The sequence below is a fragment of the Eublepharis macularius genome, chromosome 2 (genome assembly GCF_028583425.1).
Source record: "Eublepharis macularius isolate TG4126 chromosome 2, MPM_Emac_v1.0, whole genome shotgun sequence".
NCBI lineage: Eukaryota > Metazoa > Chordata > Lepidosauria > Squamata > Eublepharidae > Eublepharis > Eublepharis macularius.
In genome coordinates, this window is record NC_072791.1 from 233970504 (window position 1) to 233989787 (window position 19284).

The window sequence follows — 19284 nt, forward strand, 5'->3', positions numbered from 1 at the left end:
CAGGATCCAAGATGTTTGGAGAAGCCTTAGATATCTGGTGGAAGATGCTGAAAAGAAGAAAGTCCTTCTGTCAAAGAAATGGGAGGTGAGAAACAAGGGCAGGCGCTCCTTTTGAGACCCCAAGCGTACCTCCAAACAAGGAAGTGACAAACCATTCAAGAGCCGCTGGCAATCTAGATCCAGGAATGACAGCAGACTGTTCTCCTTTCGCAGACCAGGACAATAGGCAAAAGGACAAAAGAAAGGCGGTCAGGCGTGACAACCAGCCTCAACAGGTGATCACCCAAATAGGGGGATGCCTACAGGAGTTTGCCCATAAGTGGCAACAAACAACAGTGGACAAATGGGTACTGGACACAGTATCCAAGGGTTACTCTTTGGAATTCGAAGCAATCCCACCAAATCACTTCGTCCAAATACCAAGAAATTGGACGAAACAGAAACACACAAAAATAAAGAAGGTGATACAACATCTGTTAAGGATACGAGCAATAGAGCCAGTACCGCAGGAATACTGGAATAGGAGAGTTTATTCAGTGTTCTTCATCATACCAAAGAAAAATTGGGATGTCAGAGCAATCTTGGATCTGAAATGGCTGAACCATTACGTAAGATCACACAAATTCAAAATGGAAACTATGAAGTCCACCACAGAAGCCATCCAGAAAGGGGAGTTCCTAGCATCCATAGATCTATCAGAGGCCTATCTACACATCCCCATAAGGGAGACACACAGAAAATATCTATGCTTTGTGTACGATGGGGAACACTACCAGTACAAAGCTCTTCTGTTTGGCCTAAAGTCATCTCCAAGAGTGTTTACGAAGTTCCTAGAGACCCTGATAGCTTTTCTGAGACTCCAAGGAATAGCCCTGTCTCCATACCTGGACAACATACTTATCAAGGCTCCCTCACTGAGCTTGGGTGTGGAGGCAGTGAAGCAAACCATAGATAGTCTGAAGAGGCACAGCTTTGTGGTCAACACAAAAAAGAGCAGCCTTATTCGGATCCAGCACGTGGGGGTTACAATAGACACAATTGAGGACAAAGCCTTCCTGTCAGAGGAAAGACAACAGAAAATCTTCTCTATGATACAGTCAATTCCAGAATGGGAAACAGCAGACATAGCGCAGCTAGCCAAACTCCTAGGAAAGATAGTGTCCTGTCAGGAGATCATACAATGGTCTAGATTCCATACACGCCCTCTACAGAGTTTTTTGCGTCCCTTTCAAGTTTCGTAGCAAACAAGTGGAGGAAAAGAATTCAGATTCCAAATGCTCTAAAGTCGGAGTTAAATTGGTGGACAAAACCAAACAGATTCACCGAAGGAACTCCACTCAGAGAACCAAAAAGAGTAGTAATGACAACAGATGCGAGCCTGAAGGGATGGGAAGCCCACACACAGGGCAAGATGACCCAAGGACCATGGCTCAACGAGGAGGAGAAAACCTGTATCAACCTATTGGAACGGAGAGCCATCAAGAATGGATTAATGAAATTCCAGGACAGCCTATCAGGGAAACATGTCTTGGTACAGACCGACAACACAATGGCAAAGGCTTACATAAACAGACAAGGGGGCATGAGATATAAGGTACTGAACAAGGAAGTGGAAGACTTCCTCTGGACAGAGGAAAACATAAAATCAATAAAAGCAGTACACGTAGCAGGGTTGCAAAACACAGTAGTAGACTGGCTAAGCAGAAGCCCCATAGACCAGATGGAGCGGAAGCTGAACAAACAGGTATTCAGATAGATATGTCAAAAATTTGGCAAACCAGAGGTGGACCTGTTTGCAATGGCGCAGAACACTCAGGTGAGAAGGTTCTTTTCAAAGAGGAAGGAACAGACAGCTATAGGTGTAGGCACACTGAATCAGGAGTGGCCTCGGGCTCTTCTGTATGCCTTCCCTCCAATAAAAATCATGAACAGAGTTGTTCAGAAGATATGGGAACAGAAAGTAGAGGTGACAGTAATTGTACCTTTCTGGCCAAGGAGACTTTGGTTCCAGGAATTAAAAAGAATATCAGTAGAGGAACCATGGCAACTGCCACACAGGCAGGACTTGCTGGCACAAGGGAGATTCCAACACCCAGACCCGACATCACTAAACCTAGCAGCCTGGAAACTGAGTACAATCAACTGAAAGAATTGCGATATTCTGAGAAGGTAATTTCAACCATGCTTGCATCTAGAGAAAGATCAACAAATATGAGCTATAATAAGACATGGCAAACGTTCCATTCCTGGTGCAAGGACAGAGACCAAAATCCGCTAACTACACTGATCAAACAAGTCTTACTGTTTCTACAAGAGAGGCTGGACGAAGGTCTTAGCACTAGTACCTTAAAGCAACAAGTGACGGCTATCTCAGCAGTAGGGGGATCCAAGCAGGGAACATCGCTCACAAGGCACCCCCATATTAGAAGATTCTTGAGAGGAACCATGTTGATAAACCCTCCTAGTATTCACAGGTTCCCCACATGGAACCTCAACAGAGTACTCATGGTGTTCACAAGGGAACCCTTTGAACCTATGGCGACGTACTCTCTGAAAGAACTAACTCTCAAAACCGTTTTCCTAGTAGGAGTAACATCGGCAAGACGGGTGTTGGAAATAAGAGCACTATCAGTGAACAGAGACCTGCGTATCTTCCATAATGATAGGATGGTTTTAAGACCTGACCCAATCTTTATACCAAAAGTGAATTCATCTTTTCATAGAGGGGAAGACATCGTTCTTCCCTCTTTCTGTACTAACTCTAAACATAAAAAAGAAAGGGAGTGGTATGTTAGGTGTCAGGAGAGCCCTTAGTTACTATATAGAAAGGACCAAACAATTCCATAAGGTAGAGAACATGTTTGTTTCTGTTAGGAAAGGCTCATTAGGGAAAAAGTTGTCGACATCTACCATAAGCAGATGGATTAGGAAGTTCATTCTGTTAGCTTACAGAACAAAGAATCAGGGAATCACATCACACAGCACACTCACTTAGAGGAGCAACCACCTCGGCAGCGTACAGGGCATTCCCTTCCCTAGAAAAGATATGTAAGGCAGCTACATGGAAGTCTGTACACACATTCACAAAACATTACAAGATAGATCAGATAGCCTCAACTGAGGCGGTCTTTGGGAGGAAGGTACTTCAACACATACTGTAAAGATAGAAAACAGCAAACCCACCCAACGAGGCACTGCTATGTATATATCCTGCAAGTATGGACTGCCTCACTCCTGACCACGGGAGAATGGAAGATTTGTATTCACTTACTGTGAAGCTTCTGTTCTCAGTGGTCCAGGAGTGGGGCAGTCCAAAACCTGCCCAGGTTATATAAGTTCTATTTTATAGTGTTTGATTGAATTATACGAATATACGCATGTATATATATGTTGTTATTAATGAGGTGTATAGTTGATAGATTAATGTTCCAGTTGCAAAGGACAAGGGAAGACAATGCATGAAGAAAGAAATAGGAGACTGTTGGGAGAGATATGGGCTTGAAAACAGACTGGTGCGCCAAGGGAAGAGCCCCTCCCCTCCGGGATTGATTTCGGTCCGACCCTGCACTAGAGGAAGAGCTACTTCCCACAAGTATGGACTGCCCCACTCTTGGACCACTGAGAAAGGAAGCTTCACGGCAAGTGAATACAAATCTTCCATTACAGCTTATTGGGGTAGCAGAACTAATTAATAATCTATATTTAGGAAAAACTACCTACTTCATATTAAGCATACCAAACACCAGTGCTAGCTAATGTGTCATGCTATTGGTTTCCAACAATTTCATTGTGAAAACTGCAGTCTTGAAAATGTAACCTTGAGAAATTTAAGGAAAGTACTGTAGCCTAAGACTTTGTAACCAGGGCAGTATTTGTTCAATGGCAAAGCAAACACAAGCATCGGTCACCCACGTTAGCATTCTGGGATAAGTGAGTATAATTAAATAATTCTATGAGTTGCAATTATTGTTAAATGTTACCAGGCGGAAGTTTGGAATCCTTGCTGTCCCTGCAGACGAGAAGTGGAAAGCAGTGTTTGAAGAAAGCTGGCAGCAATTAGGCTGTGAGCAGCCCGGCCAAGGGGACAGGTGGAAGGCCTGGGACAATATTGCGGTTGCCCTGACAACTAATCGGCGTCAACACAAAGACAGGTCAGTAGAATGGGATAGAACTACTTCAAGCAGTGTGAAATAATGATTTTGTAACTATATGAAATTCAGCGATTTTAATTCAGCAAAATAGAAAAGTCCAGTAGCACCTTTAAGACTAACCAACTGTACTGTAGCATAAGCTTTCAAGAATTACAGTTCTCTTTGTCAGATGCATGGAGGGCAAGAAGAAACTGGTCAGATATATAGGTGGAGAGGGGAGTGGGGAGTAGATGCAATCAGTAGCTTGGGTGGAAGACCTCTCCTTGCCTACAGCCCTGGGTGAAAGACCTCTCCTTGCCTACAGACACCCCCCCAGCCTTAAACGACTTCTCAATTACAACCATGAATCGGCTAGCAGAGTCACCAACACAGGTACCAGACCCTGCAACAGACCCAGATGCCAGCTCTGCCCTCATATCTGCCTAGCAAATACAGTTACAGAACCCAATGACATCAACTACACTATCTCTGGCTCTTACAGCTGCTCATCCTCCAACGTGATATATGCCCTCATGCGCCAATAATGTCCATCTGCGTTGGACAAACCAGCCAACCTCTGCACAAAAGAATAAATGGACACAAATCTGACATTAAAAATGGCAACATCCAGAAACCAGTGGGAGAACACTTCAATCTACCAGGACATTCCATCAAGGACTTAAAGGTCACTGTCGTTCAACATAAACCTTTCAAAAACAGAATCCAGTGGGAAGCTGCTGAATTGGAATTCATATGTAAATTTGACTCAGTCAGGCTTGGATTGAATAGGGACTATGAATAGTTATCTCATTATCAGAAGTAGCCAATTTCATTATCAGAAGCAAACTGATCCCATTATTAGAAGCTACTGATTGCATCTCCTCCCCCCTCCCCTCACCACCTATATATATCTGACCAGTTTCTTCTTACTCTCCATGCATCTGATGAACGGAACTGTGATTCTCGAAAGCTTATGCTACAGTAAAGTTGGTTAGTCTTAAAGGTGCTTCTGGACTCTTATCTGTTTTGCTACTACAGACTAACACGGCTAACTCCTCTGGATTTAATTCAGCAGTTATTTTTTTAAAATCTTTTATTGCTAGGAGTTTCCTTGGGATATATACTGTGAAATATGTACACTTTGTTCTCATTTGTATGAAGAAGTAGAAGCATTTTTTAAAGTGCTTCTTGAATTTTCAGAAAGTTTTTACCATCCTAGCATGTTATACTGGTAGAATATAAATATTCCAGTGTGCGTCTGGACAGTAGAAATTAGCTAATGTAGCCTCACGTGCTCATCAAGATTTTGTCTTCAGTGGTGCAGAAGTAGAGAAATATCTGTCCTTTCTGTCATTACAGTCCAGAACTTTTAAGCCGATCACACACTCAAACGCTGGAAAGTCTGGAGTTCATTCCACAACATGTTGGTGCCTTCACACTGGAAAAATATGAGAACATCAAGAAATATCTAATAAAGGTATCTTGCCTATGAATGACTACTGTGGTGTTATCTGGTGTGTAAGCATTCATATTTCCTGTCTACTGATAGAGTTGAACTTACAATCAGTATCAAAACAAAATAAATAGATGCTGTTTTCTGTAAATTGATTAAATTCTTTGCTAGTAGCTTCCTTTGATTGATGCTTGTCAAACTGATTGACAAGTATGCCAGTGGGGAAAGTTCCTTTCTAGGAAAATTTGTACCCTAAAAACCTTCAGAGTCTACTACCATGTATTCTTACTGAAATTCCTCTTGTTGTCGACATTGCACACTGCTAATAGATTTGTAAGAGCATCATATCCAGTTCTTCCCCAGCCCTGCTATAAAAGATCACAAGAGCAAGAATATTAATTTAGATCAGCTGCATTGAATTTGTGTGAGATGCAAATATGATGCATTTGTCCATTTCAATAGTTGTTGCATCTACTCTATTTTAAGAATCTTAAAAATGTGAAACTTGCTCCTACAGCCTCTTTTCCTTATGGAGAGCTGTTTGACTTTATATTCCTCATTTTTTTTAAGGCATGTGATACCCCTTTGCATCCTTTGGGAAAACTTGTGGAGACTCTCGTAGCTGTATACCGTATGACCTACGTAGGAGTAGGAGCCAATCGGCGGCTATTACAGGAGGCAGTCAGGGAAATTAAATCCTACCTCAAACGCATATTTCAGTTGATCAGGTAAGAAACAATATGGAATATTAGAATCCCATCTGCATTTAGAGATGGTGCCTTTGTGTTTTTAATGTGTTTTTATATGCTTTTAACACTTAAATGTTATTTTGTTGTAGTTTATTTACATTCTTTTTATGTCCTAATTGTAATGGCTTTTGACCTTGTACAAAAATACTACTATGATATTAGGATGCAGTGACTTTTAATGTGCTGCTGTTTGCAACTGCTTAAAAATTCCATCGATAGTGATTTCTGGATGTATGGGTTACATGTTTTGATTTCAAGATTCCTCTTTCCTGACCTCCCTGAAGAGGGCAGCACAGTTCCGCTTTTGGTAACCGAGACCAAGGGAAGGCGATCCTTCCGCAGTGGGAAAAGTGACTCCAGGCCTGAGTCTCCAGAACCGGGGTCTGTAACTTTAAAAAAATATCTTTTTGTTGGCTGAGACATGAGTTCATTTGGGTCCCAGCTTTAGTGAGGTATTTCTATTCAAGAGCTTGTGATGAGACATCTGGAAAACAAAATTGCTTCATCGTTTCTGCCCCCCACCCCCAAGAGTCCTCCCCACCCCCTGCCACATGCTTTAACTAGTTGCATAGGTGAATAAACAAAATAAGGATGCTATTCATTTTTAATCTGGGTTGTCTAATATGGAATTTAACTCAGAAAGCTAACATATATGAGTGATTTGTGCTTATGGAACTGATCTTGCTGAAGTATATAGCTCAGGAAGTAAATTGGTGAACTTGTTTGTTTGAATTCTAGATCACCTTTCTCTGAAATAACTGCAGTCAGGGCAGTTTTACATACACCAAAAGCCATCGATAAGAAGAATAACAAATACTACACAATGAAAATCGGCTTTTAAAATCCAGTAGCTCAGAGCTGGAATAAAATCATAGTATAACTAACCAAAGCCTCTTCCAAACCAGAAAGCCTTTAACTGCTCACAAAAGACAGGGAAAGCTGGGGTGGTCTGAAACTTCAAGTGCAGCTCTTCGCACAGCATCTGGCCACCACCAAGGAAGCCCTGGGAAGGGCCACCACCGCCTTGGCCTTTTCATGGCTGGGGACATACGTGAGACCTGGACTCGATTAACGGAGTTGGCACAGGACCGCAGACAGAGAGAGAGAGCTGCCTGTTTGCTGGCTTCATAATAGCTGGGTTGAGTCCAGGTGGCCAGAGATAAACTTGCACTTTGTTGAAATGATCCTCTTCCTCACAGGCTTAGGTGATGGGGTATCATTGAATGCTCATAAACATTCAAACCATTCAGGAATAACAGTGGGTGCACAGTTTCAGTGACATAAGAGTAATCTTAGTGGGATGACGTGTAGGAGAGGGAATTTCTGATGTCCTTAATTTTCACAATACATTTTCTCTGTCTCAGCAATGTGGTATTGATAAGACATATAAGCTATCGATGTTTCTTGACTTTTCGCAGGCATCAATTATATCCAGTGCAAATTCTAAAACATTTTTGTTCAATTTTCTCTCTTTAAGCTATGTGGTCACCAGCTCCGGGCTGTTGCTTCCCGTCTTGCTGCCCCGTCTGTACCCTCCTCTGTTTATGCTGTATGCCTTGGACAATGAACGCGAGGAAGATGTTTATTGGGAGTGCGTTCTGCGTCTGAACAAACAGCCGGACACAGCTCTGTTGAGTTTTCTGGGAGTACAGATGTAAGCATTCCTCGAGATGTCGTTGAAAATATGGATTCAAACACTAAAGCAAGAATGTGATATTGCCTTTGTTTTTGTGTACTTTCTGATAGTACTCTCATTTGCTGTTTTTCACTGAATTGAGACCAATGATGGCCTCTTAGCTTGGAGGCCAGTAGCTTTTGTGCATGATCTGGGCCTAAGGCTGCCTTTCCGTGCCTCAGATGTTTCTCCAAGAAATATAACTAGACCTTGCAGGAAGCAAAGGCAGGAGGTTTGTTTCTTCTGCTTTGGTCCTCTTTTGAACGGTCTGACAATAGGAGGAAGTTCTGTGTTTGGTGCTAAGAACAATAAATTCCCTTTATCTGGTAGGAGACAGGAGGTTCTTGTGATCGCTCATAGGCACTTGTATAAATCGTTTTCCTGAGCAGTGTGAATGTAAAAGCACATGTGGGGTTTTAGGGGCGCTCAAGTTTGCCTTGGGTATAAATTGGAACAGCCCAGGAGGCCCAGGAAGCAGGCGTGGGGTCTCTTTAATGTGTGCTTTTCTTTCAGCAAATAGAAGGACTGACTTCTTGGCTAACGTGGAATTGAGTAGCCCTCAACTGATCAAAAGGCCTACAGTTTAAAATCTGGAAAAGTAATCTAAAGAGATTGATTTTATTGTCTACAGTTTGAAGTACAGGAATCTTTAGTGGCTTATGTGTCCTGCTATTTTGATGACCAGACACCAGTAAAAACAAAGGGAGGTGTTTAACCATTAAAAAAAATAATCTTGCATTGCTTCATACTGAGAGAATAATAAACCTCATAAGCTTGAATTTTTATTTAGCCCATTCTGCCATCATGTATTCTGCACAGTATCCATTTTTTGTAACCAGATGAATCCCCGTTCCCTAATTCATATAGACAGTGGCAAAATAGGAGGGAAAAAACGCAAACTTGAAAGCTATCAAATCATGTGTTGTCTACAGTGGCCAGAGACTGGGCCAGGAGCCACCTGGTATCTGTGAAATACCTCAGCTCCTTTGTGGCAGCCAGTGCTGAGCCTCAGCTCAAAACCTGGTTTATTTCCTTGTACACCTTGGCCCGTCAAAAATGAGTCTGTTGTTTCCTTGATAGATAAGGAGTGGGAAGGGAGAGTGTAAGGCCCCTCCTTCCATGACAGAAACAAAATAAATCTTCCATTAACTCTACATATGATATTTCTTTTAGGAAATTTTGGCCAACAACTGTGCCCATTCTTGGTGAAAATAAAAAGGTATGTTAATATTTTTGTGTACTAAGCCTTTGAGTTGAATTAAGAGATAGTGGGTAGGTATAGTTATAAATAAATTTGTTGTTCTTTTTTATTAGTATGTAAGACACTTCTTAATTGTATGTCAATCATCTTTACATTATACAGTTCTCCCCGTGACCCTTAATTCATAATTCCAGATTCGTGGCTCCAAAAACATGTAATATTTCTAATTCTCTCCTGTTTTTATCTCATATCTGAAACTGTTAAATGATCCTTAGATTTATGTGCTTTACTTAATCATACAATCTGAAAAATTGTTAGGTTGGGTGAAGGAGATGCTTTGTGTATGTATGTTCGCTGTTTCATTTTAAATGTTAATATTCTGTGGATTTATTAAGGGCTGTCTCCTCTATCAGAAGCCCATGACCTTGTCCTCAGGTTTGGAAGCTCGCAAGTATACCGTCGGTGTCCCATCCCCATGCCAGGTGTGGGCCCCACAGCATTATCACTGAGCGGGGGTGGGGGTGGGAGGGATACTCGCCTTTCAACCTGGGTGCCGTTGGGCTTCAGAGACCAGGTGACATCCCCAGTTTGCTGGAGGCCAGAACACGTGTGTGGCCCAGTCCAGCCTCCCTCATTGCTTCGTTTCTGGGTTATACACAAGCCCCTCTCCCTGCCAAGTCAAGCTACAGTTTCAGGGGCTTTTTGGTATAGCTATAGCTTGCCTTTCAATAAATAAAAACTATCACTTGAAATTAGGAGAAACCGTCTTTTTAAAAAAAACTGTGCTGAAACAATACCAAAAAAAAAATAGTTTTAAAAGATAAGTGTGCCCTCAAGTTACAATTCTGCTGATTCTTCAACTGTGGTTTAGCTGGTTTGCCAAATTAAATTTAAAGTTTGCAGTTCTAATCAAAACCAATTAAAATTCCCACCTTTTGGCCTCTCCAAGGTGTTCTATCAAAACTGGGATTAACTCCGAAATTATATAATCATGGTGGAGATTTCTGGCAGTCCTAATCCAGTTTTCCTAATGATTCCTAAAATTGGTGTGGTTCAACCTACTTTTCTAAGTAACCGGGCAGTAATCACAGATACCCTTCCTTGTGTTTAGGTATTGCCAAATACAAAAGACGCCTGTTTTGCGTCAGCGGTGGAGTGTTTGCAGCAGATCAGGTAATCCCATGGCTGGACTTGTTCTTGCCCTGCCGCCTTTCCAGACTTGCCCCCGCCTGCTGAACTGTGCGTGTAGCATTAAGTGGTACTGAAACAACATGGTTAAGAATTGCCTTGAATTTTGCGCTTCAGTGTCCCTCCTGTTTGTTTTGACAAATGCCAGCACCTGTGAGGTTAAATAGGGTTGGGGGAAGTTTGGTGCAAAATGGCCCTTAGTTCTGAAACAAAACTTAGTGGTGAAAAATATATTAGCTGAAAAAATATGCCAACAAATTTTTCTTCAAAAGGGCTTGATCTATAATTCTGAGCACTAGTAAAGTTCTTGAGATGATTGTTGTACAAGTTTCCTAACGTACATAACTTGGAGACAAAATACAGATTTAGACACTGGAAGAAAAAGCGGAAGGAGTTCTTGCCTATGAGGAGAGATTGGTATAAAGGACACAGGGACTGCCACTGGAAAGGGAACCAGAACTGAAAATCTCTGCAGTGTTTTGGATCTTGGCCTGTCTGTCTACTGAATGGTGCAGCTGTGCCGGTTTTTACTTTGGGATGCAGTGTTCTAACTTTGCCCTTCCTAGGAGAGGTTGAATAGGTGGCAGTCTTTGGATTTTTCTGTCTCCTGAGCTCTCAGAATTGACAAGGGATTTTTTTTTCATTTAAGGAAATATTTTTCTTTCTGCAGTATTTTGTCATAGAATTATACATCAATTTCTAGCTTTTATTGGACATAGTGACTATGTTTTATTCTTTCACGGGGCCAAAATGATTGAGGGCAAGTAGAATTAATTGTGCAGGAGGTAACATAATGATGTCATAGATATGGGTGATTGCTCCTAAGTGCCAGCTCCACACGCTTTTCCATTTTTAGGTGGTGCTGAGAGATTTCTGTTCAGTCCTTTGGCTTCTAGGGTCCCTTAAGGTCCAGTCTTATCACCGACATTATTAACATTTACATGGTACCACTGGCAGAGATCATACTGTTGCCGGTATGTGGATGATAAGGGATTACAGTCCCCCAAAAGGAGCATATTTGCCGGAGCCCTTCTACTGCCATAGTGTCCTGAAGACTTCCACTTACTCCAGCTTGGTATGATCAGCCAGTGCTCTAGTGATTCTGCAGAAAGCGATCTAGCCACAAGCATGACGTGCCTCGGTAGCACCCATATTACACCACGGCAACATGTCCTATGTGGAGTTGCCCGCTAAAGATGGGGCAGAAGCTTCACCTAGCCCGAAATACAGCAGCCGGGGTGCTTACTGGAACCCCATGAAATGAACATATATAGCTAGTTCTTCTGCACCTTCACTGATCTCCCAGGCTCCGTTCAAGGTGCTGATCCTGAACCTCTCTTCCATAAACAGCTTGGGCCTCATGGACCTTCTCCTGTATCAACCTGCCCAAGCTTTCAGGTCAGTAAGTGGGGTCTTCCTGCCATAACCCACATTGTCTGGGACAAAACTGGGGGGAGACCAGCAGGGAGGCCTTTCCAGTTGCAGCCCCACAAGCTACAGAACTTTTTCTCTGGAAAGTGAGGCTGGTGCATCAGTATAGGCCTTCCAGAGTATACTCAAAAGATGTTTCTCTTCTTGTCCTCTTTCATTGTGTCCTGTGGATGACCATGATTTAATATTTGAGGCTTGATTGTTTTTATTAGTGGAGCTGGCTTCCTTGGAGACCCAAAAGCAGCATACAAATGACTTAAATAGTACCATAATGTTGATTTCTCTCCCCCTTCCAACAGTACAACCTTTACACCTGCTGACAAGCTTAAGGTGATCCAGCAGACCTTCGAGGAGATATCGCAGAATGTACTAGAGACTCTCCATGAAGATTTCCTTTGGTCCATGGATGATCTGTTTCCTGTATTTCTGTATGTGGTGCTGCGTGCCAGGTGGGCAGTCTTACTTCGAAAGGCGCTGCCAAATCCTGTAACGAATGAACACTCTGACTATCTGAGGTTCAGTAAACAATGAAACAATTTTGGATTGAGCTGAATTCAAGTAAAGAAGAAAAAATCTTTAAGGCTGTACTAAAATCATTAAGGGACTTCCTGCCTGATTTTTTTAAAGTGCACTTTATTGCATTGATCCATTACACGGGGATAGGCTGGTGTACTGCTGCGGCAAGTCTATTGCAGTTCAGGAGAATAGGTCCCTGCGTAGGGAACAGCTGCCATATTAGAATCGTAGAATCATAGGGTTGGAAGGGATCTCCAGGGTCATCAAGTCCAACCCCCTGCACAATGCAGGAAATTCACAACTACTTCCCCACCACACGTCCCAGTGACCCTTGCTCCATGCCCAGAAGATGGCAAGACACCGTCAGGATCCCTAGCCAAACTGGCCTGGGGAAAAATTGCTTCCTGACCCCAAAGTGGCAACCGGTATTACCCTGGGCATGTAAGAAGGAGCCACGAGAACTAAGCCCGGATGTAACCCTTCCTGCCCTCCCTCTCATGATCTGCTCTTTTAAAAAAAATACTGTGGACTACAGCAACAGAGAGGTAGTTTATATAAGGCAATAATCACAGGCACAGAAGCAAGCCCTGCAGGTGTTGTCAGGTCTTAGCAAGATAAAGCTGAGCTTTCACTGTTCACATTTGGAGTTATGATTCCCCTTAGATACACCCTGAAAATGTGCCTCACAATATCTAGTATTTGTGAAGTGGGGATTATGTGGTAACATTTATGAAATGAGGTGTCGTTTAAAAAAAAAAACTTCCGTAAAATCAGTAGCACATACAAGTACAATAATATTACTTGTGTTGAAACTATGACAGGGTGGCTAGAAGAGGCTTCCGTTTATGACCTGCAGAGTGTATGAACATTTTCCCATGCTTTTTATTCCTTTGGTTCTGATCAAGATCTTGCGAAACGATGTCCCATTAAATTGATCATCTGCTCCCTTTTGTGGCAGGATAAGGAATTTGGGGTCTGAAGTCCATTTGATCGAGGACCTGATGGATCCCTACCTCCAGCACGGGGAACAGGGCATTATGTTTACCACTCTGAAGGCAAGCCTTAAATAATCTTCTCTATGAATTGCCCACCATTTATCATTTGCTGTTCTTTGTAGACCATTATTTTTCAGGGATGCTCAATCATCCAGACAATCCAGTTGCCCAGCTATCTGCCAGTTGCAAGTGGTTGCATTTGACAAAATGCTTATATTCAAACAGTTTAGACGTGCACAGTCACATACTGGTTTTCCGTGGCTTCACCTAACTGCTGTTGTGAACTGCAACCTTTAAGCCCAATAGGACAGCTAGTTTCCATAGTGGAAGAGGCAGCACAGGACACTGCTTGGAGTGCTAGGCTCTGCAGTCTGAGAGACGTGGGTCCGGTTCCCTGGCTCTGCCATGGGTGCTTGCTGGGCGGACCTTGGGTCCGTCACGCCCTCTTAGCCTCACCTATCTCATAGGGTGGTTGTGAGGATAAATTGGAAGGGAGAAAAAGTACGCGGGCTGCTTTGGGTTCCCACTGGGGAGAAATAAAGTCAGCCAGCCAGTCATGGGTGGTTTGCAGAGGTGTTGTTTCTCTGTCTTTACCACTGCCTTTAAGAAAGGCAGACAAACCGTTCAGGTTGAGAATAATCTGGGCATGTGTATTCTGGTAATTCTTCATCACACCTCTCCCTTTATAAAGCCATTTTCTGCCCAGAAATAAAACGCTACCTTATGAGGTTGAAAAATGATTCATTTGAAGAAAATTGATTCATTTGAAATGTGGAGCTGGAGGAGAGTTTTGTGGATACCTAGTGGGTACTAGATCAAATCAGCCTGAATTCTCCCTAGAAGCTAAAATGACAAAACTGAGGCTATTGTACTTTGGTCACATTATGAGAAGACAAGATTCTCTAGAAAAGTCAATAATGCTAGGAAAAGTAGAAGGCAGTAGGAAAAGAGGAAGACCTAAAGCGAGATGGCTTGACTTGATCAGAGAAGCCACGGCCACCAGTTTGCAGGATCTGAGCAAGTCTGTAAAGGATAGGACATTTTGTAGGTCTCTCATTCATAGGATTGCCATAGGTTGGAGGTGACTTGACAGCACATAACACACGCACGAGGTTGCCATTGGAGTTTTGCTCTGCATTGCTAGGAAACTTTCCATTTATTGGAGGGGGGTTAGCACTCGGTGTATTAATTCAGAGGAGCACAGCTTTGAGCCTGGAAGTCTGAAACGGGTCAAGGTTTTCTTAGACACAGAGTCCTGATCATGAAGACCAAGGGAACGAGAGGGATGTTGCCAACTGCACAGGTGCCAAAGCCAGAAATGCAGCATAACTTGGCTGCTTTTAAAAGAAGCCTCTGTTTATGACCTGAGGCATGGCATCAAGTCTGTGTTAACCCAGCAGAGATGCAAAAATGCGTGCCATCAGAAGTCAGCTGGCATGGGTATTTCAAAGAAGGTATGCTCACGTGTCCGTTGCAAAAGTTTTTAAAGTCTTTTAGCATCTCTGATATTTACATAGAGAATTGTTTGAAGTTTTAACCAAATATCTCACCAGCTTTGATAGTGAGTACGAGATGCTAGTTTTGATTTTTTAGTCAGCAGAAACCGAGGAAGCTGAAAGCCAAAACTTATTCACAAATGATTATAAGTAGCTGGTGCATTAACATGGCTCAGACTTTCAGGCAGCACCTTCAGTTTACTGGTACTGTGGACAGGAAAATCGAGCTTTTGCTTAGAAGTGGACCAGGATGTAAGATTGGTTATGTAAAATGGCTTTCATGAGGTGCTCCTCCTCTCCTCTCTTCTTCTCCTCTCCTCTCCTCTCCTCTCCTCTCCTCTCCTCTCCTCTCCTCTCCTCTCCTCTCCTCTCCTCTCCTCTCCTCTATTATATTATATTATATTATATTATATTATATTATATTATATTATATTATATTATATTATATTATATTATATTATATTATATTATATTATATTATATTATATTATATTATATTATATTATATTATATTATATTATATTATATTATATTATTATCACAGAAAATAATGCATTGCGCTTTTTTGTTGTTGTTGTTGCATTCAGGCATGTTACTACCAGATTCAGCATGAAAAGCTGACTTAAGGCATTCTGTTGCCATCTAAACGGAGGACTCTTTTGAGCAGAACTTTATCCTTTTTCCCTGCGACAGCACTTAAAATGGAGAGAGTATGACCACTCTGTGGATGTCATTCATTGACCTTGTGAAAGGACAGAAAAGCCGTAAAATCAGCTGAAAAGGAAAAAGACGGAAACCGCAAAGGCAGCTTTGTTCAACAAAGGGAAAAAAATGTAACCTTTGAAGTGACAAGATTGATTTGTTCTTCCCAAAACAGCAGTGGCATTAAAATGACTTGGCAATACCATCTCCATGGAATTCACATAAAAGCAGGGTCAGAGGATGCGCCGCTCACTTCTCCTCGTCGCGAAGAGGCCTTCGACTCATGTGCTGCTGCTGAAAGATTGTGATGCACTATAGAACCACTCAGTGTCTTTCTAAATTCAGCTACCGAAGTTAAAACAGAAATGTCGTCATCGGGAGCCTGCTGCACTTCTCACTCAGAAAGACTTGCAGAATTCTTTCTGTGTACGTAAAGTTACAGGCAGCAGCTGACGGTGCTGCTTTGCAAACCATCAAAATGTGGTTTCATGGTGGTAAAGACACCGGGCCTGACAGTTCGTGTCTTGTTTGTTTGCTTACTGTTTAAGAGCAAAGCACTAGCCTTTATAAACTTCAGCACTAAAACCGGTATTTCATATGTTTACAGAACTCGTGGTTTTCATACTTCTGAGCTTTGGATGCCCAAGACTTATGATGAATAAAAGATACAAGTTATGAATGGGTCGAAAGTCTTGTGTGAAGCCCAGGTCTAGATCAAAATCAAGATGTAAGCTTAACGTGTCAAGAGACATGCAGCTCCTATTTCTTCTGAACTGGCAAAAAACCCCACACTTTTTAATGCTATTTTTTGAAGTATTATATAAAAACACACACAAAAAAATGTCTGTTTCATTGTTATTATGTGTCCTGTTGTGACGTACTGTTTTCTTCGTTTATACAGATAATGTTTGCTGACATCTTGCATAAAACAGGTGTTGTTCTTTATTATGCCTGTCACAGATGAGTGGAAGATACAGAAAATATTCTTCTGGCTAAAATTAACTTGAGTTAGTATAGCCAATGCAAATAACTTTTGGACGTTTGAATCATGGCTTATGTGTAGCTCCTTTATTTTAAAAAAATGTCTGTTGGAGCTGTAACTGTAATTGGAACCATTTTCATAATAAAGAACATTGCTAATTCTGTGATTTTTTTTTTGTAGAAATCACTACAAATCCCATTTTAACGTGGTTCCCTCATCGCTCTGAGGTGTTTTTTCTGTAGACAGAGTAGTAATTAATTCTGTTAATATTTATTTTAAAGGATGTTTCCATTCAGTTCTTTTTAGCAGCAGCCCATTGCAAAGGTAGCACTTGCTGATTGAAACAAAGCGTTGGCTTCAGTTGTCCTAGGTGCCCCTCACACATGCAAAGAAATGTGCTCAGTGGAGCCTCCAAGACTAAGTTATCAGTTCCTGCCAACACACTGGGGAGCTGCTAATTGTTAAAAAGGAGGTGTTTAAAAAGCCCTCCAAACCGTACCAATGATATCTGAGCGTTGCAGAAATAAATAATGGAGTTCCTTGCTGCCTGAGGTCTCACAGGAACACCTTGTGAGTTCTCCCTCTGAGGCGGAGGACATCTTGATGGGTGATCCCCACCCTCTAGTCAGGGAGGCAGGAACAAGCGTTCTCCTTCCCGTCTTCCTAGAGGGAGTCACCCTTCCTTTCAGTTTCATTCCTGCCTCAACAGGGAGAGCAGCTTCTTCCGTGTGCTGCCTCGGCTTTCTACAGTTTTTCTTCCTTTCCTTCGCTTGAACTTTCCAGAACCTGATCCTGGCCTTGTTTACTCCTTTCTGCTCTACCTCCTTGCTGTTCTCTTTCTCCCTGCGCGCCTGCTAGAAGGCTTGCGGGGGAAGCTTTCTCCTTCCTTCCTTTGGCTGTGGCAGCCATTTCATGGCAAGGCAGAATCATGGACCAGCGGAACATGCTCTTCCATCACAATTGGATTCCTCTCCGAAGGAGAGTTGGAAGCCCCCCGTCACCACTGCTTTCTGGCAACAACCCCAGAGACAGTGGGGCAAACCGCGAGGAAGCCGCAGTTGCGGCCACTCGTATTGCAAAGAGACCAGAAGCACAAAAGGCGCTATTCCTCCCTGGGAAACACGGCAGCCATTTCTGGCCTCGCAAATGAGAGCAGCATTGCCCACCAGCTGGGAGGCGGCTATGGAGTGGATTTCTCCACATCCTGAAGCCTGTCTAATGGCGTAAGACCCAGTGCGGGGCAGCCAAGCCGTCCTGAGATTCAATCATCATTTGTGCCTCCAGAGCCCATTGCGAATGAAGGAGGGCTACTCATGAGTAATGTGATGGGATAGGGATTTGTGGGAGTACCTCAGGAATGCCTAAATGTCATTAGACATTATTTTAAAAAAACAACTAGCTTATCTTACCTCAGAAAGCCACGGCAGCCATTTCTGGCCTTGCCAACAGACCAGGAGGTAACCCAAAAATGGCTGTTCCTGCAACAATACCGGTTGGAAAGAAGAAGGGAAAATTCCCTGCAGGAAGCAACGACACTCAATGTGCACGCAAGAGAGCGCAGGTCTAGACATTGTCCAGGACGGGAGAGATATGAAGTGGTGATGGTTCCTCGGAGGGGGAGTGTGACACACTCCTGAAGAAGGTGGCACGAAATCTGTGTTCGCAGCCGGCCCCAGATTGAGCGTGGCGGTCCTTCTTTCCCCTTAACATTAAGAACGGTATCACCTACCTGGAAGAACCTGGGATTGAAATAACAGCATGAGAAGAATGAACAAACTAACTAAAGGAAGTATTTGAAGGACTGGAGCTGGACTGAGTTTCTACCAAACCTAAGTCCATTTGTATACTGCGCCGTCTTTGGATTATTGTATGTTTAGGAATTGTAGTTATGAATGGATTTGTAACACTGTTTGAAGAAGTAAGAGGCACGTGCACTTTGTAAATCAAATATTTATTATTATAAGAGAGATTTTGCACATTGAGTGTCGTTGCTTCCTGCAGGGAATTTTCCCTTCTTCTTTCCAACAGACCAGGAGGTGGCTGCGGAGTGGTTTCCCACATCCAAAGCAATCAGTAGGCGCAGGACCCAGCGAGAGCACCCGATAGCAGTGGCCCCAGAGTCCAGTGCTGCTGACGGTCTACTTGTGAGTAAAGCAATTGGGTCAGGCACTGCAATGCTATTTCCAGATTTCCTAAACTTGGTTACATAAAGTGAGACTGCCAGTTTTTGTCAGAGTGCTGAGGGAAGAGACGGGCCTCCCTGTGGCCCTTCCTCCAGGCCTTCCACCCCCCCAAACAGGGAACTGTGGAAGAGGCCGTTTCTCACACAGGGAATCTTAGCAGGCCCTCTGAGGCAGCCGGAAAGGAAAACCTGCACCAGAAAAAGAAAGGGAAAGGGAAACGTGGGCAGAGAGTGAAGTCTTTTCCCCCTGTTGGTTCCATATATGCCTACGTGCCCTTTTTTTCCCTCCAGGGAATGGGGCCTGCTCTCCCCAGGGTTCTGAGGGCCAAGCTACACATGACGAATGACACTTGAATGGCAAGTGGATTGAGTGGAGGGCAAGTGAACAGGGAGAAATACACTTGCCGTTCAAGTGTCATTCGTCATGTGTAGCTTGGCCCTCAGTCTCTGTCAAGGAAATTCCTCTTATGTGCTTGAGGGCTTTGTTCCTCTCCGCAGTTACATCTGCAAGAAGGGTTTCGGAACTGGGTACCCTGTCAATTAGCTTGAGCTACGTATCTTACACAAGGACAAAACGGTCCTGA

General features: G+C 42.9%; 1 protein-coding gene across 3 annotated transcripts in view; it reads left to right on the top strand.

The window, feature by feature from the left end:
• ALS2 (alsin Rho guanine nucleotide exchange factor ALS2) overlaps positions 1-16681 on the top strand; it is a 100893-nt gene extending 84212 nt beyond the window's left edge. For 2 of the 3 annotated variants that reach the window (XM_054972525.1, XM_054972526.1), the window contains exons 25-34: positions 3984-4151; positions 5490-5607; positions 6154-6311; positions 6591-6713; positions 7810-7986; positions 9181-9226; positions 10320-10381; positions 12127-12276; positions 13302-13398; positions 15422-16681. In XM_054972525.1, coding sequence (XP_054828500.1) covers positions 3984-4151; positions 5490-5607; positions 6154-6311; positions 6591-6713; positions 7810-7986; positions 9181-9226; positions 10320-10381; positions 12127-12276; positions 13302-13398; positions 15422-15460 — 1138 coding nt within the window. In that variant the 3' untranslated portion in view covers positions 15461-16681. Of the gene's footprint in view, positions 1-3983; positions 4152-5489; positions 5608-6153; positions 6312-6590; positions 6714-7809; positions 7987-9180; positions 9227-9370; positions 9423-10319; positions 10382-12126; positions 12277-13301; positions 13399-15421 lie in introns of those variants that run through there. The other variant, XR_008596575.1, reaches the window with a different exon arrangement.
• The last annotated feature ends 2603 nt before the right edge of the window (positions 16682-19284 follow it).